General features: G+C 40.6%; 2 protein-coding genes across 8 annotated transcripts in view; one reads left to right on the forward strand and one right to left on the reverse strand.

Moving 5' to 3' along the window:
- Positions 1–19,235, forward strand: unc13d (unc-13 homolog D (C. elegans)). Of its 3 annotated transcripts, none has more exons than XM_061706770.1 (36): positions 1–232; positions 302–360; positions 1,363–1,518; positions 4,375–4,401; positions 4,497–4,553; positions 4,631–4,687; positions 4,766–4,873; positions 5,306–5,365; positions 5,478–5,544; positions 6,243–6,423; positions 6,489–6,533; positions 6,622–6,693; positions 6,766–6,835; positions 6,920–7,024; positions 7,513–7,605; positions 7,697–7,797; positions 9,171–9,288; positions 9,451–9,572; positions 9,642–9,732; positions 9,809–9,865; positions 9,955–10,052; positions 10,136–10,187; positions 10,262–10,392; positions 11,327–11,444; positions 11,529–11,681; positions 12,662–12,757; positions 12,843–13,049; positions 13,896–13,970; positions 14,801–14,880; positions 14,954–15,068; positions 15,268–15,339; positions 15,421–15,504; positions 15,593–15,713; positions 17,007–17,130; positions 17,219–17,442; positions 18,739–19,235. In XM_061706770.1, the coding sequence occupies exons 1-36, from the start codon at positions 211–213 to the stop codon at positions 18,882–18,884; spliced, it is 3,564 nt and encodes a 1,187-aa protein (XP_061562754.1). In that variant the 5' UTR covers positions 1–210; the 3' UTR covers positions 18,885–19,235. The 3 variants fall into 3 exon arrangements, with proteins under 3 accessions (XP_061562754.1, XP_061562755.1, XP_061562756.1); XM_061706771.1 differs by having other exon boundaries at positions 11,366–11,444; XM_061706772.1 differs by lacking the exon at positions 11,327–11,444 and having other exon boundaries at positions 11,498–11,681.
- The window catches only part of unk (unk zinc finger), an 11,293-nt gene continuing 2,365 nt past the window's right edge, over positions 18,667–27,594 (reverse strand). For 2 of the 5 annotated variants that reach the window (XM_061706776.1, XM_061706773.1), the window contains exons 3-15: positions 27,060–27,236; positions 26,852–26,982; positions 25,567–25,702; positions 25,368–25,485; positions 25,209–25,293; positions 24,844–25,133; positions 24,702–24,770; positions 23,473–23,656; positions 23,268–23,369; positions 22,989–23,174; positions 22,729–22,910; positions 22,306–22,566; positions 18,667–21,068 (exon numbers count right to left, since the gene is read on the reverse strand). In XM_061706776.1, the coding sequence (XP_061562760.1) occupies positions 20,910–21,068; positions 22,306–22,566; positions 22,729–22,910; positions 22,989–23,174; positions 23,268–23,369; positions 23,473–23,656; positions 24,702–24,770; positions 24,844–25,133; positions 25,209–25,293; positions 25,368–25,485; positions 25,567–25,702; positions 26,852–26,982; positions 27,060–27,236 (2,080 nt within the window). In that variant the 3' untranslated portion in view covers positions 18,667–20,909. Of the gene's footprint in view, positions 21,069–21,350; positions 21,761–22,305; positions 22,567–22,728; positions 22,911–22,988; positions 23,175–23,267; positions 23,370–23,472; positions 23,657–24,701; positions 24,771–24,843; positions 25,134–25,208; positions 25,294–25,367; positions 25,486–25,566; positions 25,703–26,851; positions 26,983–27,059; positions 27,237–27,594 lie in introns of those variants that run through there. The other 3 variants (XR_009770432.1, XM_061706775.1, XM_061706777.1) reach the window with 3 other exon arrangements.

The following is a 27,594-nucleotide window of genomic DNA, read 5'->3' on the forward strand; positions in this document are numbered from 1 at the left end:
GACGGACAGGAGACAGCAAGTGAGGCTCTTTGGAAGCCACCTCATCCACTCGTACCATCAGCACTGGGGCCCCCCAAGGATCTGTCCTCTCTCCACTGCTCTTCTCTCTCTACACAAACGACTGCACCTCAACACACCCAGCAGTCAAACTCCTGAAGTTTGCAGACGACACCATAGTCATCGGTCTCGTCAACAACGACATATAGGCCAATGACGAGTTTTCATATGGACGGTAAGTGGAGCAAACACGCTCAAGACTGTAGCGATGATTGTGGACTTCAGTAAACATCCTTCGCCACAGTTGCCATCACTTGGACTCACCCCACCCTGGTCACCACCTTTTGCAGCTCCAACCCTCAGGTAGGTGCTATCAAAAACAATGCACATTAAGAAAATCAACAGACATTCCAATAGCTTCTTACCCCTTGTTATGAAAACTTATTCACTTCCAGCCTTCCCAGTTAACATGGATATTTGACTTCTAAAGCCGTCAATGGCGCTGAATGTGCATTGCGCAAGACTCTCCACCAGTGGCAGTGAATGTGTTAACACATTCTCTTACCTGTATAATTCTATAGTGACACTTTGCCAATTTTGCACAAATGCACATCTAAAACATTAATGGAAATTGTGTTTTGTGAATACTTTGTCAGCTAACGCCTACCTAAATACATAAGGGATTACATGCAGCAAAAATGGGAACTGGTAATGATAATAGTGTGTTTGTATTGAGTGGTAGAAGTTAAGACATGTGCCACATATCCTGGTTCAAGCCAGGTTCTTACACCATATCACTGGAAGGAAGCATATTGCTCTGTGCATGTAGACCGCACCACTCTGTCTGGAGGAGGGGGTGGGGGGGGATTGTGATGGAGTGGAACAAACCATTTTTGAGGGAATCAGGGGGGCTGTGTTTTTCCTGTAAAATATTACATTTGAACCAAGTACTGTATGGTTTTACACTTTTCTACGTTGTTTAAAAAGGACACACTGTTCAAAAAAAAATAATGGGCTATAAACGCCTATGAGGAGGCTACTAGAGTAGCCCCAACTACTGGAGACAAATTCCTTGGTGTTTTTAATGTACTTGGCTAAGAAAAATTATTCTGGTAAAACTGTTTGTAGTAACGCTTAATGATTTTGTATATGCACTGTTCACACAAATTGGTGTTTTAAAAAAAAGTATATATATTATATATATATATATGTGTGTGTGTGTGTGTGTGTGTGTGTGTGCACTGTTTTATTTTTGCTGTAGAATACAGGAGAGTTGTGAACAAAAAGAGACATATTCAGGTACAATTTAGGGTAGTATTTATATAGCCAAAAGTCACAGTCATCTGCGCTACCTCATTTTTGCAGGAAGTGGACTTCCTGTTTGACAGTTTCATCAAAGATTCTGCTCCTGCATTGTCACTTGTGCATGCAGGGCCCAGTGGCAGCTCATCAGACAGCAACATGTCAACTCAACGGGAGACCACCAGCTCTGAAGATCATCTACTCAAACCACCTGAACAAGTAAGGACTGTTATATACTTGGGTTGGTCAATAATGCCTTAGGCAAAGTCAACGTTTATTCAGTGAACAGGGGCATAGTGATGCCTTTTCATTTCATCAAAGTTCAAAGGCTTTTTTATTCTCATTCATCAACAACAAAAGGTTATTTCTGTACTACAATGCAACACTAGAAAATATATACAAGTACAAAGAGGTGTCTGACCTGTGTGAAAGTGCTGTACAAAGTAAATATAGCATTGTAAAAAAAAAAAAAAAAAAAAAAGTTTGATATAATTTGAAATATGAATATCTGGGTTTGTAACTACATATACGATGCCAACAGAATTAAATAAGCTTCTATTTATAATACTATAATTCCTTACAATCATTTCAAAATTCAAATGCAGATGCTTGCAATGGAGTGATGCTATTTTGAGCTGGCGGGACTATGAATCACTATTATTTTAGGATGTGAGCTTGGATCAGATGACGCAGAACGGAACCTAAGCAGTTAAAAAAAAACTCTATTTCATTACAAAAGCAAATACTAAAAAAATATGCATTAATTTTCTATACTGCTTGTTCTCATCATCCTATCTCAACTTACTTTGGGTGAGAGGCGGAGTACACCCTGGACTGATGGCCAGACAATTGCAGGCCACATAGAGACAAACTACCATCACACTTACATTCACATTTATTGATAATTTAGAGTCTTAAATTACCCTAACACACATGTTTTCGGAATGTGGGAGGAAGGCAGAAAAAACTCACGCAAGTTTACAACATACAAACTCAACAAGGGAAGAACCTCAGAACTGTGAGGCAGACTTGCTACTGTAACCACAATTCCACTGTGCTGCCCAGAATTTGTATATTTGCTTTTTGTTTTGTTTTTCTAATGTAGAGCCAATTTGCATGTATTTTCCATATGTGACAGCCTAGGCCTCTTACACAACCACGTATATGGCAACCAGGCACATCCACAGACATTTTTGGAGGCAGGTGCTCAAGGCAAAAAAAAGGGCACCCATTGCCAAAATTATTCATACAATAAAAAAAAAAAAAAAACAGTACTTTATGTTTGTATGTATTGTTGTATTGTATGTATTCATTTCTGTTAGCACAGTCAACACAGTCAATAATAAAACTATAAACAAAGGACGTAAAGGGAAGCTACAGTAGATATCAAATGTTTACACACCCCTCTTCAGATGCCAGGTTTTGTGATCGATTTTGTACAAAAATGAGACCTAGGTAAATTATTCAAAAACCTACAACCTGTACAAATCAATTGAAAGAAAAATACAATATTTTAGAGTGGGGAAGTAAAAATAAACAATTGAGATAACGTGGTTGCACAAGTGCACCTTCTTAGACGGGGTGTGTGGCTGTGTTCAGAATTAAGCAAACACATTGAAACTCATGTTAAATGGGAATCAACACACAAATGCCACCATTTAAAATGCCTCTGATTCACCCCAATGGAATCTCAGCTGTTCGGGTAGGCTTTTTCTGACATTTTTGTAGTCACATCTTACATCACAAGCCAAAATCTGCAGCATGAGAGTGGTCTTGTTGTTTAAAAGTATTGGTCAAAGGAAGGGTGCAAAAATAATTCAAAAGCATCAAGCATCATGTATCATATCACTGTGTATAATTCTCTCAAGGACACAAATAAATGCCTGTCATATATATATATATATATATATATATATATATATATATATATATATAAACCTTTTTTTTTTTTTAAATCTAGACGAATGAAGAAAAATATGGGCTGCTAAATAAAAGGCATGTTTTGCATCCAGGGCAAAGGGGCGGGTGCTTGAACACCACAGGGTGTATGTGTGCACCTGCCTGATTTAACAACCATGTATGTATACATGTTGTGCTACTTTCGTGATTTGTTCATGTATACAAAAAAAAAAAAACACTTTTACTTTGGTATGGTTTTTTTTAATTGTAAGTGTAGTTTGTAGCGCTGAAGAATGGCACTAACTTGATATGACGAAGGTAACCTTTTCCACTGTTGGGGGAAAAAAGGTGAGGATGAGCGGTATAGGAAATGGATGACTGGATGGACTTGAAAAAGTGAGCCATGCCTTTAAATCACCAAGACTAGACCTGACTAGAGCTTTAACAGGCAAACGTAAATGGGACAATATCACACACTGTTTTAACTTTGCACGGAGCCCTTTTCTCTCAGTTTTGTGATTAGATTAACACCAGTTACGGAGCTGCACTGTTCATACTTCTTTAAATGCTTATTAAGACATTTGACTTGACTTTCTTTCTCTGGGTTGAATATTTTTACCCCGTCGTGGCCTCGCTTTCCATTTCATAATCTTTAATTATAGGAAGTTTGTAACAGATGATATAATCAAAGGATCAAGGGTCTTCCTTGTTTTTTTGTATATGAACATATTTAAACATGAATGTATTAAGTATGATTTATAAATAAATTATTACTTCCTGGGCGGCACGGTGGCCGACTGGTTAGAGCGTCAGCCTCACAGTTCTGAGGACCCGGGTTCAATCCCCAGCCCCGCCTGTGTGGAGTTTGCGTGTTCTCCCCGTGCCTGCGTGGGTTTTCTCCGGGCACTCCGGTTTCCTCCCACATCCCAAAAACATGCATTAATTGGAGACTCTAAATTGCCCGTAGGCATGACTGTGAGTGCGAATGGTTGTTTGTTTCTATGTGCCCTGCGATTGGCTGGCAACCAGTTCAGGGTGTACCCCGCCTCCTGCCCGATGACAGCTGGGATAGGCTCCAGCACGCCCGCCACCCAAGTGAGGAGAAGCGGCTCAGAAAATGGATGGATGGATATTACTTCCTGCATATGAGTAATGCTATTTATATGAATTTTTCAGACACCTGGTTTACCAAGAGTCAAGCAGGTAAGCTGCGTTACAAAGTATTTGTTGTAATGGCATTGTGCAATTTAGCTAATTTGGCATTGCAGTGCGGTGTATTATTGTTTTTTCCTTGCTAGTTCTCTCCGGGCCATGTGCGTAAACTGGGCCAGACAAGAAAGATCCGACACAGGAGGGTGAACGCATTTCAATGCTTACATTTTCTATATCTACTATTATCAGCAGCACCCATGATGTGCTTGTTTCCTTTTAGGATTTTAAAGATGAGGAAAACCCCGACGAGAAAGCATGTCACTTCAAAGAGCTGGAGGTATACCATCAGTCACCTAAGTGTGCATTGTAATGGTTGGCACTTTAGAATAACGTCTTAATTCGCTTCTATTTAAAGCTGAAACCTTTGTATAAGGAGCTGTTGTACACTATTGCACACAAGATGGGAACATCTGCATCAACTGAGGACTTTGCAGATCGCCAACTTCACCAGTACATAAAAGAGGTGATCACCTCCACTTCATATATGGCATTAATTATTACACTACTCCCAAAAACTTGGGGATATTCGGCTTTCAGTTGAAGTGTCCTGTTGAACCTAAAATGCATGATAACCTTTGCACATGAATTTAATAGAGATACAGAAGAGTCACAGAAGAAAGTGCTCGGAAATGTTTATGGTTTAAATTCCTCTCGAGAATTTGGCCGGTCTGATCCTTGTTCGAGAACAGTTTTGCACAAAGTACTGAAACACTGAACAGTTGGACACGTGCATCCAAAACTTTAGAGAAGGTCGAGTTAATTTGTAAAGGTTATAGTGCTTTTCAGGTTAATTCTGAGATTTCACCAGAAATCCAAATATCCCTAACTTTTTGTGAGTAGAGTATGTCGTACGGGGGTGGAAAAAAAACAAAAACAAAAAAAACTTTTCTACCAGGCTCTCACAATGACAGAGTCTGAGCACAACTCTCTGATGGACAAAGTACAAAACGCAGAGGTGAGAAATCCCATAATATCTCAATTATTTGCGAACGATTAAATGTTTAGCTATGGTACCATAAAGGAGAACGTCTTGAAGTTCAAGTTTCTAAACATTTTGAACCTTACAGCCGCCTGTCTACTGCCTGATGGCCACTGTAAAGGAAGCCAAAGGAATCCTGGGAAAAGATGTTAGTGGTGAGTTTGCACAGCATCTTACATTTTTGTGGTGTTTGTGGTGCACAAAATTAAAGGCACTTAAGCAAAGGTCAAAGCAAGGACAAACCATTCAGCCATCCATACGTCACGCTAGTCCTCATTAGGGTCACGGGTGAGCGAGAGCCTACCTCAGATGACTGAGTGAAATTAATGGATGACACATGTTTGGTGGGATGCCGACCTTTCCTTTAGGAGGGTATTTCAACTTCTGAATGATGTGACTGGCAATAATTTCATCAATTCTTTGGCAAATAATCGTATTATGTATTATGATGGATTTGGCAAGATAATATCTGGGCTCCCATTCGAAATAGGTGCAGAGACACTCTCTTTCTTAATTATGTTTTTCAAAATGTATGACGAACAAAGAGGTCAGATATGACCACTCATTGGATGTATGTTTAGGTAAAATTCAATCCATTAGTATTATAATTAGTAAAATAAATTGAAAAAACATTTATATTGACAAACCGTTTGGTCTGCAACTGATAAAGGACCAGTACTTAAAATACTAAAACATTTCACGACCTCACTAATAACAATTATAGTGCTCTTGTGTCTCAGTTTTCCCACAGGTTAAATAATGTGTGGTATCACACTGCACAGTGAATTACTGTATAAAATTTTACTTTTAGGAATGTACATAAAGACAATATCGATAACTTCTTGTTGGCCAGGTTTCAGTGACCCGTATTGCTTGCTGACCATACTGGAGGATGAAGAAGAGAGACGCACACGTCGATCCAGAGCCAAAGCCTCTAAATATGTGGTCAAGGACGCCGTGTCTGATGATGAGATTTATCAGACCGACGTCAAGCAACAGACGCTCAACCCAATTTGGAACGAAACATTTATACTGTGCGTCTAAATGCATTGCTTATCATGATCAACTTGTTCTTGTGTAATCCTATTTTATCGTTCAGGGAGTTTGAAGACATCGTGGGTGCCAGCTTCCACCTTGAGATGTGGTATTGAAAAAAATACATCCCTAGCTCCTCTTTGTCCACTTTAGAAAGTTCAAATCATGCTCATCTCATTTGGAACATTGTTGTGTAGGGATAAAGATGAGGAGGTGTCACTCACTCAGAAACTCGAGGAGTTCACAACCAACTTTTCCAGTTTAAGCAGGTAGGCATGCTACTTAAGTAATCACACCTGAACACTCAATGAAGGGCCAAAACTATTGTTTTGCTATTTCAGAATTATTAAGGAGGTCAAAAAGGAGAAAGGGACCGATGACTTTTTGGGGAAAATAGTCATAAAACTGCAGGTAGTTAGTTAATGTTTTCCTTCCCGTTTTTGCAACTACACCGTCTTCTCTCTTCAAAAATACATTTCCATAATCTTGTTTCAGGATCTTCACTGCACTGAGGACAACTGGTACATTTTGGAGCCAAGAACGGACACGTACCCAGACCGTGGCCAGTGTCACCTGAACCTCAAGTTTATGCATAAAACGGTAACAATGCATCTTGGTATAGACACAGAAAAGAAAAAAAATGTGTGGCGCTGTACCCATTATAATCCCTTTGTGCCCTTGCAGTTTGCATTTTACAGCTCAGGAACAATTGTGTACCTTTTTGGTCCTTGGAAATCAATCCGTTGGAGTTATAATTAGTTCATTAATTGCTCTATAATCATATAAATGTAGATTATGTCCAAATTTCATTTATACCATAAATTAAACTACATTATTCACATGCATAATTACAAGTCTACAAGTTATTTTCATTGACTTTGGTGCAGGCAGCGTGGGTTCAATTCTCACTCAGTCTGAATGGTTATCTGTATCTACTGTATCTGTGCCCTTTGACTGACTGGCAACCAAAAAAGATACAGTAAATTCCGTAAACTTCAGTAACTACATTGCCTCAAAGTAACATTATTAGTTACTGACAGTGATCCTGAGATGATTTTGAGAGACGATATATACTGTGTGACTGGCAGAGAGATGACACACTAAGTCCAGGTCGAAATGCTTACATCAACTACTGTGGAATCTTGCAACAGTTTGTTCTGTCTTACATTTCCAAGCAAAAGGTAAAGTTCAGTTCTATTTTTAACAACACATTCTCATACCAGTTCTTACCTATATATGTAGCTACTGTACATCTTTTTTAATTACTCTCAGAGTTCGACTCCTTGGAAAGGGGAATTGTGTGGTGAGGCTCAGACTCTCCTGGAGCATTACGCCACGCAGAATGACCTCTCATCTTTTCTACAAGACCTGGCGTAAGCAACACTGTAACATTTTGATAGAGCCCGACCGATAATGATTGATTTTTAGGCCGATGCTGCTTCCGATATTTGGCAGAGTAAAATTCCGGTAACCGATGAATTGGCCGATTAATTACAAAATATAAATAATGAAAAAGGCGGCACGGTGGCCGACTGGTTAGAGCGTCAGCCTCACAGTTCTGAGGTGCGGGGTTCAATCCCCGTCCCCGCCTGTGTGGAGTTTGCATGTTCTCCCCGTGCCTGCGTGGGTTTTCTCCGGGCACTCCGGTTTCCTCCCACATCCCAAAAAACATGCATTAATTGGAGACTCTAAATTGCCCGTAGGCATGACTGTGAGTGCGAATGGTTGTTTGTTTCTATGTGCCCTGCGATTGGCTGGAAACCCGTTCAGGGTGTACACCGCCTCCTGCCCGATGACAGCTGGGATAGGCTCCAGCACGCCCGCGACCCTAGTGAGGAGAAGCGGCTCAGAAAATGGATGGATGCATATAATGAAAAAATAACTTCTTTTTTGGTCCCTCAATAAAGATATGAATTACAGGCAGAGCATTTGACTGTTTTACAATACATTGTCCTTTAGTATTGACAAATTGGCAAAAATTGGCTAAAAATCGTCATTTTTTTTCTTTCTCTGAATGTCATTATCTTTGTCTTATGCTCTAATGTGTTACTTTGGGGAACAAAATCAGCAAAAGTTGGATCGATTTTTTGGCCAATTTTAAAAAAACAATTTTTTTAAGGGCTACTAATATCGGGTGATTAAACTGGCTAGCCAGTCGGGCCCTACATTATAATAAGGATGATTTTCACCCACAACACTACAGAATTACAGACGGATCCATCCATCCATCCATTTTCTTTACTGCTTATCCTCACAAGGGTCGCGGGCTGCTGGGGCCTATTCCTGCAATCTTCGGGCGGGAGGCAGGGTACACTCTGAACCAGTCGTCAGCCAATCGCAGGGCACATATAAACAAACAACCATTCGCACTCACATTCACACCTACGGGCAATTTAGAGTCTTCAATCAACCTACCACACGTGTTTTTGGGATGTGGGAGGAAACCGGACTGTCTGGAGAAAACCCAGCCAGGCACGGGGAGAACATGCGAACTCCACACAGGCGGGGCCGGGATTTGAACCCCAGTCCCCAGAACTGTGAGGCAGAAGTGCTAACCAGTCATCCACCGTCCCAGCAAACTTGTCTTAAAATAACAACACTTAGTCGGCACCGACACACTAAAATGATGAAACGTGTATTTCAAGACAGGATATTGTAGTAACATTTAAAGAGAATCCTACATTTCTCCTTCCAGTTACTTTCATTATTTTCGACATTTGGTTAAAGTTGTGTGTCTCCATGACAGTAAGTGGGTGGCTTACAGCAAACTGTGCCAAAGCATAGAGGTGGACTCCTCCTTGCTGTTACAACAGCTCACTTGTGTGGAGTACCACTGGCATCAACATGAGCTGCCACAACAACAGGTAGGAAAAGTGCTAAACAACTGTTCTTGCTCAATTAAAAAAAAAATAATAATAATAATAACATATATTTAGAAAAATATATAAAATTAATTTATAATGACTTTATAATATTGAATTGGAAATTAGTTTTACAGTGCTAAATAATTGATGTATTATTAACAGAAACAAGAACTTGGTGACTCTCTTCATGGTTTCCTGCATTACGGACTCCATCTCGTGTCAAAATACAGGGACGTCTTCCCTCCAACTCCAAGTGCTACTCCAAAATTACACACGTTGCTCAGGTAAGAATTGTGATGAACCTCTTCGCATAATCAGAAATACACGCAATAAATGAAAGTTTGTCATGCCAGAATCTTAGTCCAGATCTGCAAGACGCAGGCATTTCAGAAAATGAACCCGGCTGATTTTCAAGTGCATGATGAGGTGGCTGATGCAGTACAGGTCTGTACCAAAAAGAATGATGTAATGTACATGTAGAACATCGTTATTATGATTCTACTTTTCTCCCCCCTAACAGACAGGTACACAGGAGTGGTTTACCAACAAAAAAGGTTTGCACCAGCCGATGACCAAGGTGAACACACCGCATTGTCTTAGTACGGTATTTGTCATTTAATTGCATTGTATTTTAAACAAATGTTGTTGCACTTGACCATCACACAGGAGCCATCAGAGATCATTAGCGCCTTGTCCAGGTTGATTGAGGAAGTACGGGATGACATAAAACTCAACAAGGATGTGTGGAATAGAACATTTGTCAGGTAAGTAAAAATGATTTAGTTTATTAGATGCAAATAAATACATTTTAATATTCCAATCATGTGTTTCTTCGGCAATTGTCTAGTGCAGTACAAGTGGACGTGTTCACTGCAGTCTACGAGAAGCTTGACTCTCTGGTAAGTGGGACTGACAGCTGGTCGTTAACTTCATTTCATGTCACCAACGCTGACCGTTCTCCTCATTTCCGTAGCTCGCTACAGAAGTGAGAGAAACCTTATCTCAAATGGAGGGTCACATCGATCAGGGTCTAGCAAACAGCCTTTTTCCCGTTTACCTGAGCCTGCAAGTCATCCGCAAAGACAAAGCCTTCTTGCAGAAAAGGTCAGAGAGACTATGGAATTGCTATTGTTCATGTCATTTCCTTTAATGAATACTATTTTTTTTACCCTGCATCAAGTTTAGCAGTGTGACTTTATTTCGCACGTCATGTCGTGTCATCAGCAAATGGGACAAAAGGTGTGTTTGTATCAAAGGCCATTATCAGTGGACGAGTGGTTCGCGATTCTGAGGTTCAAGAATCGCGAACCGATAAGCACTCACCTGTCAGCTGTCACTATTTAAAGCGCCTCTAATTAACGGCAAATAAAATTCAGATGTTCTTGTATGCCAGGGGTCGCCAACTTTTTTTTCAAACAGAGAGCAACTTCTCGGGTAGCAATTCTGAAATAACAAATTTGCTTTAAGTACCTTTAATTAGTAAAATAAGTTATTTTGAATAATGATTGATATATGTCTAAAGACACTCATCATGTCAGTGATTTTCACACAATATTTATCAACAATGGTTTAACAAGGTGGAAAAAAGATAAAGATCAATATGCAACACTATATTTCTATAATCTCTACAAATGCTTACATTTTCAAATGATCCCTTCTACAATATTCCTAGAAAATTACAGTGTCCTATCACTTGTGAGGTGTTTTTAGAACAGGCCCGCAGGCTACTCATGAGGTCCTTGGCGGGGTGGTGACCCCTTGTTGTAGGCTTTTCCTGACATTACTTATTTATTTTGTTACTTCTTTTTGCTTTCAAGCCTGAAGGTTTTGTGCTAACGCTGACTGGTATTTGGACATTTTCATAATTCCCTCAACCAAACCCCAGTTCCAATTCAATTCAATTGTACAGATTATAGGCCACATAAATGATGAAAAACGATTTTCTTCTACTGCAACTATTACTATTTTGACAATCGGAGCATTTATTCACTATCCTTCTAGTGTGCTGGATAGTTTACGAGTTAATGTTCCATTTTAGGGGTTTACTAAAGCTGACCAACTTTCATGTGAGCTTCAGAGAGGCTCAGCCTTACTGGCTCAACCAGATGTTCAACACCACAATGGACAGAGTGGAGAGGGCCATAAAGGTCGACCAGGTAACCCTTGTGTTTCCTTGTGTTCCGTGTGCTTGTGTTTACCCTGGGATCAGCATCAGGATACATTTCAAATATGAATCTCAGCTTCAGCCCCTGCACTCTGGTGCAGTGCCCATAAAACACAGCTCCTCAGCAGTGGACCTGGCGGCATGTATCCAGCCTGTGTGCGACCTGTGGGAGCAGATGTCCTGGCCTGACCCTGAGGAGGCGTTCATGCTCATGGTCAAAATCACAGAGGTGTCGTATACTTTTTCAAATATTTCTGATGCATTTAACATTGGGACAATACATTAAAAAGCAACACATTTCCTGCGAAGGGATTTGAAAGATTTTGCTAATTTTCAACTCTTGTTCTTAGCTGGGGATGTATTGTGTATGTTTTAAAAATGTAAAACAACTCCCGGGTGTCTTGATCACATTTAGTTACACCCTTGAATGGTGGGCAGGTAGCCTAAATATCCAACTATTTATGTACAAGCAATTAAAAAGTCCATTTTCCATAATTGGTCTCCTTTAATTTATCAGGATGCTCAAATCAGATAAATTCCATTCCACCCCCCAAAAAAACAGGACATTATTTCAAATTGACAGCGCAGAACATGCACAGACATAAATTGATTACTGACTTTCGGTCCGTAAGTCCGAACGTCAGAAAGATGTTGATCATTGTTTTCCAAAGTAACAGATGTTCGCAAATGTCTTATTTTGATTAAACACAAAGATAATCAGTGTGCTCTCATTGAGGACTACAGAAATCAGACAATATTTACTGTTGAGAGGCTGAAATATCTGAGGATTTGGACAATTTTCAGTTAAACAAGGCCTCGAAACAATTAATCAATGATCAAATTAGTTGTCGGTTAATTTAATAATTGACTAGTTGTCGATGAATTGAATACTTTTTGCACGTCTACATGAGTCACTAAAGTGCATTCCTTTTATTCCAGGAAACCCTCGTTTGATGGGAGGAAAACTCAAACAAGCAATATCATGCATTGCAAGCTATATTTGACTAGAATTCATACTTTCACCGAGACTTTGTCATTTAAGAAAATACTTAATCTGAAGTAACGTTTTATGGCTGTAACTTTTTTATTTTTTTTATTTTATTAGACTGTACTTATAGAAGAATAGAAGTAACGCACTAAACTTCTGGCCATCTGTCGCTTTGGTTTTGAAGACTTTTTTTGTGGTGTGCTTTCTTTTTGTGTGTGCAGGATGTGTGTAAGATTGTGGTGACCTATTGTCACAGTTTGAAGGACAGAGTCAGAATGCTCTCAAAGAACTGCGACCACGGAAGCGCCATTAACATGGTGAGGAATGTCTTCAAGAAAAGAAAAACCTCATGTGCTATACGTAGAACGGAAGTCTCAAATCTACTTCTTTCTTCTTCTCCAGCTGTGTGTTGTGGTGAACGACCTGGAATACCTGCGCTCTGTCCTGGCACGGCTTCCCACACAGCTGAACTGGGCGGGGCTTCGGGAGCGCACTCAACACGTTATCGGGGAAAGTCAGTTCCACAACACGCTGCCGTTGCAGGTGCAGCAAGCTCAGGGAATTCTCAGACGAGAGATCCGCTCTGCTTTGGAAACGCTGAGCAGAAAGGTGTGCAATACGGGGGTTGCGTCAATATGTCATTTGTTAGTGCCCTTACTTAGTTTTTACACAGTCAACCTGAATTCATTTCGGATGTTAGGTCAGCTACATAGGGCCACTGAGTAGTTTTTGGAGGATCGATGCCTTGCTCAAAAGAACCTCAACACTGTGGAGCAAGCAGACTAGCAGCAACAATTAGTCCTGATTTCTCTTTCTAGGTTGTGACAGGATTCAGGTCTTGGACTCTTTAGTCCCAAAACCAAATTCTTCTGGAAATTCCGCTGGACTAGGCTCCAGCTCACCAGCAACATCAATGGATGGATCTTCCATTATATATTTTTTACATTTATCATGTCGTAAAACATTCGCTTCTCTAGTTGGAGATTAACTCTTCTGTCAGATCCATTTTGAATATGTTTATTAATGTGCTTGTCGTGGAAGCCACAGTATACAATAATGGCAAATTATTCAAAGCAGCTTTCAGTATTGTGCAGCGCATCAGTCAAATATACGAACACAATAATAAACATATTTTTGATTTAATAATGCCATCCATTCTCTATAGTGCTTGTCCTTATTTTGGGTCACGGTTAAGCTGGGAGCCATTTGCAGAGCACATACAAACAACCATTCACACTTATGTTCACACCTACTCTATGGACAATTTAGCGTCTTCAATTAACAAAAAAACGTTGTTTTTGGAGTAATCCAAGATGCAAACTCCACTCAGAAAGTCCCAGCCGTGATTAAAATCCAGAATCTCAGACGTGAGGTAGTCAAGATTAACCACTAGGCCAATGTGCTGCTGAAATTGAACATTATTTGTGTACATATTCTCTCTGCCTGTCTTTTCAGTTGAACACAGACATTGAGACTCATGTCAGAGGAATGTCAACCAGAAAGAGGATTCCCCCCAAATCCACAGAAGACGTAAGTACGAGGGGCAGTCAAAAAGTAATGGGCCCAATTTAATGCAACCTGTTAATAATTGTTTTTTGTTTTGTTGAAGTTTTCAAGGTTTGTAGTTGAAATACTTTTTTGAAGGTTAAAAAACGATTTTCAACCTTCCTTCTGGTAGAAACGTGTTGCACTCAGAAAATGGTTAAAAGCGCAGCCTATAAATGCCCTTGTTCATGGATGGACAGTCGGTGACAAAAAAAAAAAAGGGAGATTACAGTGTAACCTCGATTTGACGGACTAAAAAGGGGGAGGGGTCATCTGTTAAATCCGATTGGCCGTTAAACTGAAGCACTTTTTGAGGCCTAAAAACACCAGTACAGAACAAAATTGTTTTCAACTTTTTTTTTCCATGGGCTAAAAACACCTACTACAGTACAAAATTATTGTTTTCTGCTTTTTTTCATGGCCTGAAACACTTAGTACAGTACAAAATGATGGTAAATAAATAAAAAATTAAAAAAAGCATTAAAATGTTTTAAAAAGTTTTGAAGTTGAACCAAACTTACCTCACTGGTGCATTGGAGGGGTGATTTTGAGTTCCAACTGGGCACTAATTATTTGTCCATTAAATCTGAAGTCCGTTAAATCGAGGTACGGCTGCATATTGAAAAGTAGCGATGAAATCCCCACTTTTTGGCCTTTATTTCTATGTGTCTATTGGCTTTTTTATTGCATATATTTATAACTAAAGCTAGAGGGAAATTGGCTTCTTACTTTTTGACTGCCCCTCGTCGATATGGCTTTGTTTACCACAGTTGCATAAAATACCCTAATTGTTATATGTGCCTCTTCTGATTTAGGCTGCGACCCCTCTCATGCGCTATCTGGAAAAAGAGCTGCATTACATGAACGAAAACTTGGTTCAAGAGAATTTCAACAGGTGATGAAGAGCCTTCGGAGATTGTTGTTAGTGAATCGAACATGAAATTCATCTCGTGATCTCTCACATGCAGTCTCCTCACTCCTTTGTGGAACAACTCAGTGAAGATTCTCCACCAGATGGCCTCTGAGCATTCGCAGCAAGAGGGGCTCATTGTGTTCTGTCACAGGCTACTGTACACACTGCAGGTCAGTACCTACGTTTAAAGCACAACGTGGACTCAATTGCAATATCTTGTGCCTTTATCCAGATTATCACCAAGCTGTAATAAATTATTCCTTGGCCCGTGCACCATCCTTCAACAAAGTGTTGTGGAAATGTGAAAAAGATCATTCAAACAACAAAAACCATGGCTGTTGATTTAGCTTCTTGTGGTGTCAATTTCAGTGCCTGGAACAGTGTTTCCACGGCGAGGGTAATGGCCTTCCATTGAACGTACTCCACTCTGATGAGTACAAGGTGAGGTGATTTAACTGTAGACTGGGTGATGAAAACACAGTAAAAAAAAAAAAAATCAAATATCACTTCTTTTGGCCGCAGACTCTCAACGCCTACCTGACTCATCACTCTCTGAGCAGTCGCCATCTTGTGGACAAGTTCCTGGAAGGGAAAATATGGGAGCAGGTGAGATGTCTACATGCCTACATTTGAAGGGATATTGCGCACGTGTATTCATTCAAACTGCTACTTGTTTTTCTCTTGTATCCCGTAGAGAGTGATTGCCGGTGAGAAATACGGCGCGGTCACCCTTCTCACCTCCTACAGGAGATCAGACCAAAGGCTCAGAGTTGAAGTGCTGAACGCAGTCAACCTCCTACCAATGGACTCCAATGGTGAAACTGAACAGAAAAGTCACAGCAACAAAAATTTTAAAAGTCAAGGCCATCATTAAATCTGTTGTTTTAGAAACTACCATACAGTATCCCTTATAATCTCAGTCTCTCTTTAGTAAAATAAAATTTGAAAGCACACAGTGGCCAAGTGACAAATATTGAAAATGATCGAACCTTACATACACGTTGTCACTCACTATGCATACTTTATTTCCTGAAATAGTGGCCTATTAACACCTTTTCCTCGCATACAGTTTTCTACAACGTTGTCGCCATTTGCGGCTTTACCTACTTGGAGATTTTTTTTTTTTTTTTTTTTTAACTTCTGTTATTTGCAGAAAAACACATATTTGTTTTTCTGCTCTGGCCAAAGCAATAAAAGTATTTCTATGAAGGGAGCATGTGGCATTTTGGTGCCAAGGAGCTATGTTGATGTGAAGGGTTAGGGTAAAGGAGCTTCATTTACAATAATGTAGTGTTTTGCTCCCATTTTATGGCATCTTGGTGCCAAAGAACTATTTTGAAGTAAGTTGAGGGGCTTCATTTAGACAAAGGTAGTGCTTTGCTGCCATCTTGGAACATCTATGAGTAATTATGAAGGTTTTAGACAGCTGTCAATTACTCACAAATCTTTGCTATTTACAACAGGGCTTGCTCTCTATCCCATGCAAATAGCGCTAGAACAACACAGATGGCATCTGTAAATCTGAAATTTACAGTGGAGTTTAAAATACATTTTTAACAATTTAAAACGCTTCCCAAATGTCTGACATACTTTCTTCAAAACACCTCAAGGGTCAAGAATAATAATTCACTTTCACACTATTTCTTGTCTTGCTGAATTTATCTCATTTTGAGGGGGCTCATGAAAGTTAGCCAGCGCTCATAGTGTGCCAATGGCGATTACAGATTTCTTTACCATGGCGAGTAGGGATGAAGCTTGGGGTAGCTTCAAGTTGATCTAAAAAAAAGCGACTCCAAACTGAGAAGCACGTGAACCCCCAATATGGATTTTATTTTCATTCGTGGAGTCAGCACTTCCTCACCAAAGCACCGACTTGAACTTGTCAGTTCGTGTGCGGATCTATGTATTGGTAGAATAAAATGGATAAAAAAATTGTTTTAAATGAATTAATCTTACATGCATTGTTAATGCCTGAGTGTCCTTTTATTCACTTTCTTACAGTTAAGTTACTGCTGTTGAAAAACTCAAAGAAGTGGTGGTGTTCGAAATTAGCATCCTACTTACATGCATTTCTGTGGCATCTGTCCTCTATCCCATGCATCCCACAGGTTTAAGTGATCCATACGTGCATTTGTGTTTGGAGCCTTACCACACCTTCCCTCTTGTAGAACCGTGTTGCACTCAGATAAAAAGCTGTGATCTTAATCCTCTGTTCGATGAGGCCTTTGAGTTGTAAGTTCTATGTCTTCTTCGCTCAAATTCTTTCATACACGTACTGTATACCCTCTTTAACTCGCCACCTGTCTCCATCACATGACAGCCTAGTCGGACTGAATCAGTGCCAGGCTCCAGGGGCTTGCCTGGTAGTGACGGTTCTGGACCATGACACCTTGAGAACAGACGACTTTGAAGGTGAAGCCTTCCTGTCCCTCAAAGACATACCCGGAGTAGCAAGAGGAGGGGAAGAAAAAGACGGACTGAGCTTTCATCCAGATGCCCCTCCGGCCCAAATACGTCTCCCCCTGACACATCCAAAACCAAATGGTATGACTATTTAATTCAAAATAAGATGACAGTTTCCCAACTGGAAACTTTTTGTCAATGATGTCTTCAGATGAGGAGTGGACAACGAGGAACTTTGGAGCGGGTTTTTGGCCATGAGAGCTCAGCTTCAGAGTCAGTGTCAGTGCTAGGGCACACATACTGCTGCTCAATAAATATTTTATATTAATTTTCTGGCGGCACGGTGGGTGACTGGTTAGAGCGTCTGCCTCACAGTTCTGCGGACCGGGTTTCAATCCCCGGCCCCGCCTGTGTGGAGTTTGCATCTTCTCCCCGTGCCTGCGTGGGTTTTCTTCGGGCACTCCAGTTTCCTCCCACATCCCAAAAACATGCATGGTAGGTTAATTGACAACTCTAAAATTGTCCATAGGTGTAAATTTGAGTCGGAATGGTTGAATGGTTGTATATGTGTTGTTTATGTGTGTCCTGCGATTGGCTGGCAACCAGTTCAGGGTGTACCCCTCCTCCTGCCCGATGTTAGCTGGGATAGGCTCCAGCATGCCCGCGACCCTAGTGAGGAGAAGCGGTTCAGAAAATGGATGGATGGATGGATGAATTTTCTGTCAACAACTTATTCACTAATCCGCCTCTTGCACCAAATCATTCAAATGCACTGAAAAGAAAAATCATTTGAATATACTTAATTCGAACATGAACATTGGTTGCACATGATTAAAATGTGTTAACCTGATATTATATATAAATTGGGATAGGTCAAAACCTTCTCCTCACCAGCCCTGCAATTAGAGTAACTAATATACTGTATATTATATTATTTTCAAGAAGAGGGGAAAAATACATCAGCATATGCCCAATAACTTGGAAGACGGCTTATCTTAAAGGTAATGTTGGACCAAGTTCCTTTGCTTTGTAACAAAATGGGTGGAAAAAAATACAAAAGTTAAACAATGATGGTGAGCAAAAGCATGCCCATAAACATAGTAGTCAACAAACAATTTTGACAATGGTTGCGTGTAAAAGTCTGCCATTAAAATATTAAAGATTTAGAATTGCTGTGGCAACCACTCATGGGACAAGCCGAAATTAGCGACAGTATTTAGATACCTGCAAAATCAACACACATTAACATCCCACGACCTTTTTTGGATTTAACTTTAATCCGTGTCGGCAGCCTCATCGATTGGTATATTTATAATGTACTGTAATTTTGCTACTGCTAATAGTAACTTGCTAATTTCCAACATATTTATGACAATTAACAGTATGCAACTGACTTGGTTGCAACCTCTTTACATGCATGTGTGTGTGGTTTCGCAGAAAACAAGATCCTTAAGTTGCTGGAGTCCAGGAAAGGCGAGCGGGAAATACAAGCCTTTGTGAAGAAAAGAAGACAAAGAGAGAAACAGTCCAAGGAGCAAAGTCAAGCACAACGCGCACACTTTTTTTTTCATCCAAAAATATAGAATTTGCTTTAATGAACTAAATCCATTCATAATGAAACACTGGTATAGAATGACAGTCCACCTCCTGATGCTTTGTCTAATCAGTGCTATAAAGTTGGATGTCAATGTACAGAACATATTATACTACAATGAAATGTCAACAATGACAAGCTCTCACAGGAAAAAAAAAAATGTCAGGTATGAACAAACATGTATAACAGAGATAAAGTGGATAAAAATGTAATTTAAAAGACTACACAAGTTAACTGAGTATATTTAGCTTGATTGTGTTCATATGCATTCCTCTTAGAGAAACCTGAGTGCTTTATCAGAGGCTGCCTGTTGTAGAGGTCATTCTAATTTTTCTTCTATTAAATATTTTGTTTCTATTTAAAAAGTTTCATGTTTCATTATTTTTGCTTTTTAAAAAAAAAAGTATGAAAACAAATTCAATATAACAGATAAGTGCTAACTCATATATTCGTTGATACCCTTTGGCGGTAGCTATATACTGTACAATTTGTAAGGATGAGATGAAATTTGCCCTTAAGAGTTTATCTCACACTTAGACCGATTTGGTTAACATCTAAAAATGTACTAGTTGGCTTAGTCATCCATCCATCCATCCATTCACACAGTTGGGTAATCATTCTAAAATGACATGATTTGTACAGAAATTATGTCTAAAATGTATAAAGGTCTATGCCATCCATGAGTTAGCATTTATGAAATTTGCTAGCAATTCCCAAAAAATAAATGCAAATTACTTTTTTGGGGGGCTGAAATACAATAGTATATTTTTAAATCTCTACAGACAACTGATGGATTGACAGCACCGCAGATACAGTCACTTGATTAGGTACACCTGTACAATACAGTGCAATCCGGCTGTATTGTGAACTGTTATTTTAGGTATTACGTTGCTTGCACGATTCTGAGCAATTCTGCCAACTTCAACCTTTACAATATATTACCCCATTTGCCAATGCCAGTCAAGTGAACATTGTTTTCTATTTGTGTAGGATTGTTGATATAAGCCCATGTACTTAAAGTGGCCACATATACGTTTGAAGCCAAGACTTTAAACCTGATTAAAATATGCTTATTGATGATAATCATCATACATCAAGACTACAGTTATGTGTAAAGAACAGTGTTGGTGGTCAAGAAGGATCGCTATTAAAATTTACTGGTTTTCCCATTGGTAATACTGGGAATATGATTCTTTGTAATTCCCCACACTAATGGCTAATTAACTATGAGTACAGTAACCCCCCATATTCAGAGTTCAACATTTGCAAATTTGCCTAGTTTCAGATTTTTGGGGAACCGGTTCTATATTATTCACTGAAAAACTCACCTGTTTGCTGTTTTTATGCTCAGGCACAATGCACAATGGTCATTGCACCGGACGATTGCAATATTAGTCGTTCGAACTGCTCGAAGTGCTAGAGGACTCTGCATCTTTTTGCACAATTGTTTTTTGTCAATGTCTTTATGTCCCCAAAGTGTTCTGTAAATTGACTGTTTGTTGTACTAGAGCGGCTCCAACTACCGGAGACAAATTCCTTGTGTGTTTTGGACATACTTGGCAAATAAAGATGATTCTGATTCTGAGGACAGAGCCATGTCTAATATAGAATAATTGCTTTGGCGCCATCTTAGTGCCAAGGAACTGTGAGGGGAGAAGCATCATTTAGTCATTTCATAGCCTTGTCTAATAGGGGGGAAAAAAGTCTTGCTTCTATCTGGTGGCATCTATAGGCAATTGCAAACCTTTTTAGGTAGACGTCAATAACTCACCGATTTTTGGTATTCATTGCTGGGCTCTTTTAACTATCGCAAGGGTTCACTGTACCCCATGAATTGGTTGTCTGTCAGGAATCATCTGTGCTTGCGTTGAGATAAAAAAAGTGGAAAAAAACAAAACAAAAAAAAGAACCTGGACAAAGTCTGGAATGGTGTCAAAGATCCATCGCTGGTGGTAGTGGAATCAGGACTGAATGATGTGGTGTGTATGGTGGGTCAGCTGGGGTGGGCCCAGGGTTAGGAGAGCTGCTGCTGCTCCAGTGTTTGTTCAGGACAGAGAGGGCACTCTGCGGAGGTGGAGCAGCTCTCACAATGTAGTCCATGGCCACAGGGCAGGGAGACGCAGCCCTGCTCTCCACATGACACACAACAATGCCTCTGCTTCTTGTACACCACCTTGGGACAACACACATACTTCTTTAGCAAAGAATTTGACATAGATTCAAACAAATATCACATGATGCTGACCCTTATTTAGAAAACTAATAGAAACTAAATTGCATGGGAATGCTGAAGAGCTGATGCTGAACTAAAACTCCGAATGGGTCAATAAATGGGGAAGGAGGAGGAAACGCTGAAGTTTACATACACTATAAAAATACACTGCCCCCCCCCCCTTTCTGTCTCACATGAAATCAGACTAAACTTTTCTTGTTTTTGGTAAATTAGGATGGCCAAAATTATTTCTGTTTTCTAAATAGCAGAAAAATGAGACTCAGTATTACTAAGTAAGTGTCTTCAAAGTCAGAAGTTTACATACAGTAAGATGACTATGCCTTTAAACAATTTGGGAAAACCCAGATGATGATGTTATTTTTTTGGAAGCTTTTGATAGGTTTATTGACAACATTTGAGTAAAGTAGAGACACACCTGCGGATGTATTTGACCTAGGCACACCTGAAACACACCAATTCTTTGTGTAACATCATGGGAAAGTCACAACAAATCAGGCAAGATATCAGGAAGAGAACTGTGGACTTGCACCAGTCTGGTTCATCCTTGGGTGCAATTTCCAAGTGCCACGTTTATCTGGTCAAACAATTATATGAAAGTAGAAACACCGTGGGAATGTCCAGCCATCATGCCGCTGAGGAAGGAGATGGTTTACTATTATGAAAAGCTTGTGGAAGGATATCTTAAATGTTTGACCCAAGTCATACAGATTAAAGGCAATTGTACCAAATACTAATGAAATGTATGTAAACGTCTGACTTAGAAGAAAGTCATGAAAATTTTGTTTTTTTTAAAAACAAACAAAAGAAACCTCTCATTACTCTGGCAATTAGCAAATAGAAATAATTTTGGTAATCCTAATTGACCTAAAACAGAAAAAGTGAAGTCTGATTTAATGTCAGAAATGTGAGGGGGGTGTTTACATACACTATATAAAATGGTATATGTAAAATTCTGGTTCTCTCTCTTAATTTGTGAATTTTATTATGAAAATTTGGGGAATGTGATACATTTTTCCCAACAGCTCCTAAATAAAATGAATATTTTGAGGTTGGAATGGTTTGAACTGGTCAAGAAGGCGTCCTGAATGAGCGGAACAATTTGAGAAACACTGTTCTACAATAAACCGGGCCGGTTCAGTGTGGCTGCAGGGTGTGTAAATGGTGAGGTAGGTATTACCTGTTCCACAGTGTGCAAGCAGCTGCAGAGTTGTGCCTGCAGACTGAGGACGGATTCTAAGGGAAGTCTGTGTAACATCTGGAGCTGGTGTAATGCTAAATGGGGGTTCTCTCCGCTCCTCAGGGTCTCCAGCGCCTCCTCCAAGAAACTGGATTGTCTCCGCGCCTTCTCCTCAGCCTGCCTGGTTCTCTCAGCCTCCACTGCCAACCGCCCCGCGTGGGCACGTGACTCCTCCGCATCTGCTTTCACTGTGGCCCACGACTGCAAAACAGTGTAGGTCAAAGGTAGGGTATTTGTTCTTTTAGTAATTCTGACAAAACGCAGCATGCCACACCACTAATCACCCATGAATGACCACTGAAATGAATGGAAATGCCATGAATCTGTTCCAGCAAATCTAGCCTTGGAAGCCCTGTGACCTACCTGAGCTGTGTGTCTCCAGCTGTGTCCCCACTGCTTCAGGACCCTGTGAGCCTCCTCAAGCTCCTGTTTGAGCCTGGACGTCTCCGCACAGTGGCCTGAGGGCATCAGGGCTGGGGGTGTGCCGGGGGAGCCCTGGCCTGTGGGGAAGTGCTCCCAGATGTTATTGCTCATACCATTAAGACCTACAAAACAGATGAAATTCAGGCGTGCACATCACATCACTATCTCTCGCGTGAGCAGCGGGGTGAAATTCCACAAACCTAAGGAACTATGGGATGGTCCCAGGAAGGGGCTCTCGTGTTGGCCAGGCTGGGACAGCTGAGTGGAGAAGAATGGGGAGGCGCGTGGTCTGATTGGGGGGGATGGCGAAGGAGAGCTAAAAGGAGCAGATGAGCTAAAGGATCCTGGGATGTTGACTGGGGCAGAGCTCTGAAGCCGGCTACCTCCTACAAAAAGCAAGGAAACAGGAGGGAGGTCATATTGTATACAACCACATGATGCTCTATACAGTATTTCTTTTGTAGATGTTACACAATTACCGAGCCTAACTCCCACCCGAGGCAGACTTGAATTACTCTCCAAGCCTCTTTCCAATGCTGACACACCCAAATCATTCAGGTCAAGATCATCCAGCGCCGACTCTGCAACAAAGACAGCACCCAAAGCAGCACAATGATGATTTTAAGACCTTCATCTGCACACTAATTGACACACAGTTCCATAAACAGGTACATCTTGACCTACCTACAACAGACTCCACTGTCTCACTGGTAGGGTAGAAGGGCAAGGCGTTGGCATTCATGCCTGATGCGATGCTGGTCCCCGGGAGTCCTACTGGCGCAGGGCTGGGTGGGGTTGCGGCCAGACTGGAGGGGATGCTGGAGGACAGACTTAAAGGGCTGCCCACTGGCAGAAACACCAGCAGATCCTGAGGGAGATACAACGTCGTATTTGTAAAAAAAATATATATTTTTTTTTAATCTTATCTTTACAAAATGTGTGGAACCTTAAACGGGGAATATTATGGAAAATGCTTGAATACAAATGCAGTGGTACTTTGACTTACAAGTTTAATTTGTTCCGTGACCATGCTTGTAACTATTTGTAATGTATATTAGGGTGTGACCAATCTCGGCAGATATTGTCCCTTTTCAAATGAATTCTGATTATTATTTTTTTTTATACATGAACACATTACAACATAAGACAACGATAACGACATTCAAACATTCAAAATGAAAACAAATAATAAAAATCAAGTATCGGCAAACAAGTCGTCCAAATTTTCTCTCGGTTGTGAAGTTAAAGACGAAAGGATGAAAGTATTGTGAAACAGTCAAATGTTCTGCTATAATTCATATGATTATTGTTGTAAGCATTAAGGGACCAAAAAATAAGTTATTTCATGTCAATCGGCCGATTAATCAGTTATCTGAGTTTTACAATGCCAAATATCAGAATCTGTCTCCAAAAAATCCGTATCGGTCGGGCCCTGGTGTATATCAAATCAATTTTCCCCATTGAAACGAACTGAAAGTGGCATGGCACGAGTAGTTAACACCTCCGCCTCACAGCTGTGAGGTTGGAGGTTCAAATCCCGGTTGCAGCCTTCCTGTGTGGAGTTTGCATGTTCTCCCCTTGTGTGTATTAGCTTCCTCCCATATTCCAAAAACTTGCAGGTTAGGTTAACTGAAGACTATAAATTGTCCATAGGTGTGAATGCTTGTTTTTCTATATGTGCTCTGCAGTTGGCTGCCAACCAGTCCTGGGTGTACCTTGCCTCTCGCCCATACTCAGCTGGGCCGCCGATAAGGGCAAGTGCAATAGAAAATGGAGGGCTAGAATTTTCCTATGGATAAACTTTCAAATATAAACATATTGAAAGTCAAGTAGTGTCACCAAATGGATTGCGGTCAGCCTTAGAGGTTCAACTGTGTGCGCCATATTGTGAACACAGAAGCAAGAAATTCTACCTGTTTACTGCTCTGTGCTGATGCCACTTCTCTGCTGCGCTGTTCTAAGGAAAAACTCCTGTGTTTAGCCTTGAAGAACAACAAAAATATGCCATCATTCCACTCAAACATACCATGACACCCACTTTTTCATTAATCTCACCTGATCCTCCCTCTCAAATCCAGGCGCCCTGCCGTACCCTCCCTCCCCCACCCAAGGAGATAAAGGCTCAGCTGCTCCCCTCATGTCCTCACACAGAGTTAGCACACTACCCAGCAGGCCTTGCTCAGGAACACGTGACCCGACAGGAGGCGAGAAGGGGTCAGCGACATGACCGAGCCCCTTATTGTGGCCACTTGTGTCTGCAGCATCCTCTGCAGAGCCTGGATCTGGGGGACGGAGAAGTGGGGGGGATCTGGGCGAAGAGAATGTCTCCTCGAAGACAAATGCTTCTGGAGTGTATTTAAAATGAAAAAGAGATTAGAATGATTTTTGGTACCACTGGGAGATGTGTGGTGGTGACTTACTTTCAACATGAGCAAAAGCACAAAAAGGTCCTCTAGGACAGCTGCCACACTGCTGCATGTCATTACACTTGGTGGACTTGTAAATCTGTGGAAACAAATCAACACCTCTTTCAAATGTTTGGGTTTTCCCTGTAGGTAAGGTCTGATTTGGAGACGCACCTCTGGGTGGAACTGTTGCTCTGTTCTCGTGTGACAATACTGACATCCCTCTGCACACTCACATTTGCTCGGATCACCCCACTCCTCGCTCAGTTTCACAGCTGGACAAGGCAAAGCTCTGTGGGCGCAACAGCAAGCACAACCATTTTCACACTGTCAGCTGAGAAAAGTCATCTTTTGGCATTGTATTATAGCGCACCTGTATTTGTGCTTATGTGGGCTGCGCCGCCTATCTTTGCTGTTATGATAATATGGACAGGCGTAACCTTGACGACACAAGCGAGGCGGTTTCTTGCAGAGCTCTGTCTTGTAGTGAGATAACACATAGTTGTTATCTGAGGAGACACGAAATTGGTACAATGAGGCTGGCAGCTTGTGTGTCACATGCACGCGCACATGCACGCACACACGCGTGAGCGCACACACACACACACACACACACAGGCATTCTGTTTTAAAACAAAGACCAGTATATATTCCCTATCTGAGTGTCAAAACAATCTTCATTCACAAATAACAGATATTACAAATCTGTCCACATGAGCTGTCATGGGCAATTCGAGCTAATCAGACCCTTAAAAAGTCCAAGCAATCACAGTGGGAGGGACAATTGGTAAATTTCCGCATAAACTGGTCAGTATTGGTCAACAACAATAGACATGCAAATAGAGCAGCGTGGCGAGACTACCACAGTGAGTAATGTATAATTGGCCTGAAAGAAATGTGACAACAAACTCAAGACACAGAATTGGCGGCATGTTGCAATCAAATTGTAAGTTAGCTGTTTAAGAAGTTGATGGCAAGAGGGAAGATGGAATGTCCATTCTGATTACTCTGCTCATGATAGATTTACATTAACGCCTAGCTATGTTATGATATATTAACTATCCATATTTTCTATACTACTTGTTCTGTGACCCAAATTAATTAGAAAATAGATTTTCTATACAACGATGTACAATAAGTTTGTTGCATAACACCACAAAACGAACTTTATTGAACAACTTTTGGCTTTACTGCCAGCATTTTCATTCAGTCTTTTGTGTATGAGTTTTTTTTAACTTGCAATATTTCTCTATCCTTCCTTGCAAATAAACTCCAAATAGCTCATCTTGCACGGACATTTTGAGCACACAGCCCTCTCCAGGTCAAGCCACAGATTTACAATTAGATTTTGGTCTTAGCTCCAAAACGTTTGATTTTCAACGTGAATGGTGAAGCCATTCTTTCAAGAATGTATGCTTGAGGTAAGTCTAGCAAAAATCTAAGAGGGGGCAAACTGGAATTTCATAAGTAACATCTTGATGAAAAAACATGATGCACAACATAATCATTAATCATAATCATAATCGTTAAAAATCACAATGCACGAAACGCGACGCTGCAACAAGTGTGCTTCATTGTGACTATCAAATTAGTTTTCTTTAAGCCTCCAAAATGCAGTCAGATATGTGTGTCCATACCGATATTGCTGTTACATGTACCTTGCCAACGTGGTTCCTCACTCAGAATCTTCTCAATGAGGGCTGTACTCGCTGCCTGGCCCGACTGTCCGTCTCCTCCAGCTCCTTCTAAGGGTCCAGAGCCACCTTGACACTCAATGACCTGCATTTCCCTGTGAAAAGATGCAACGTAAAACCCCAATATCTTACTGAGTATAATTTGAGGTACTTTTGAGGTACTTTTCCGCACCTCACATCATACACAGGGCTGCGCAAGTCATGTGACCCATGCGCAAAAGCACAATGGCAGCCGTTCTTGCTGCAGTGGCCTTTTGTATCCGTTTCATGAATGCACGAGCCCGTCTTATAGTAGCGGAGGTGATATCGTCGTTCCGTGTCTCCAGCTGTCCGATGTAGAAATGCACACCTGGAGGGCACAAACAAATATCATTCAAAATGTGGCAAATATAATAACGGTACTTTAAAGTCAAAGAGCGAGAGTGACAGCAAGAGATAGAAAAATTACATTTAGGGTAAAACTGTTCATACTAACCCAGCTGATGAAGTATGCAGCAACTAAGCTAACTGACATTGTATTGAACAAAATAGTGAACTTGTCACATTGTTATCTGAGATGGTGGATGAATTGAAAGGTAAAGTTGGAATAGTTAGGATCACATCTAGCACTAAAAAAGAGGTTCATTAGCATGTCTTTAGCACAATGAAGTTTTCTTTTGCTCTTACATTCTTTTTTCCCCCTTTTAATCACCACCGTTTCATTGTTC

Source organism: Phycodurus eques, chromosome 19, assembly GCF_024500275.1.
Source record: "Phycodurus eques isolate BA_2022a chromosome 19, UOR_Pequ_1.1, whole genome shotgun sequence".
In the NCBI taxonomy this organism is placed as follows: domain Eukaryota; kingdom Metazoa; phylum Chordata; class Actinopteri; order Syngnathiformes; family Syngnathidae; genus Phycodurus; species Phycodurus eques.

Coding starts and splice junctions, on each gene's coding strand:
- unc13d (XM_061706770.1), top strand. CDS start 211: ATGACGAGTTTTCATATGGACG. Junction 7,025..7,512: donor TCAAGTTTATGCATAAAACG/GTAACAATGCAT, acceptor TGTGACTGGCAG/AGAGATGACACACTAAGTCC. Junction 7,606..7,696: donor CTTACATTTCCAAGCAAAAG/GTAAAGTTCAGT, acceptor AATTACTCTCAG/AGTTCGACTCCTTGGAAAGG.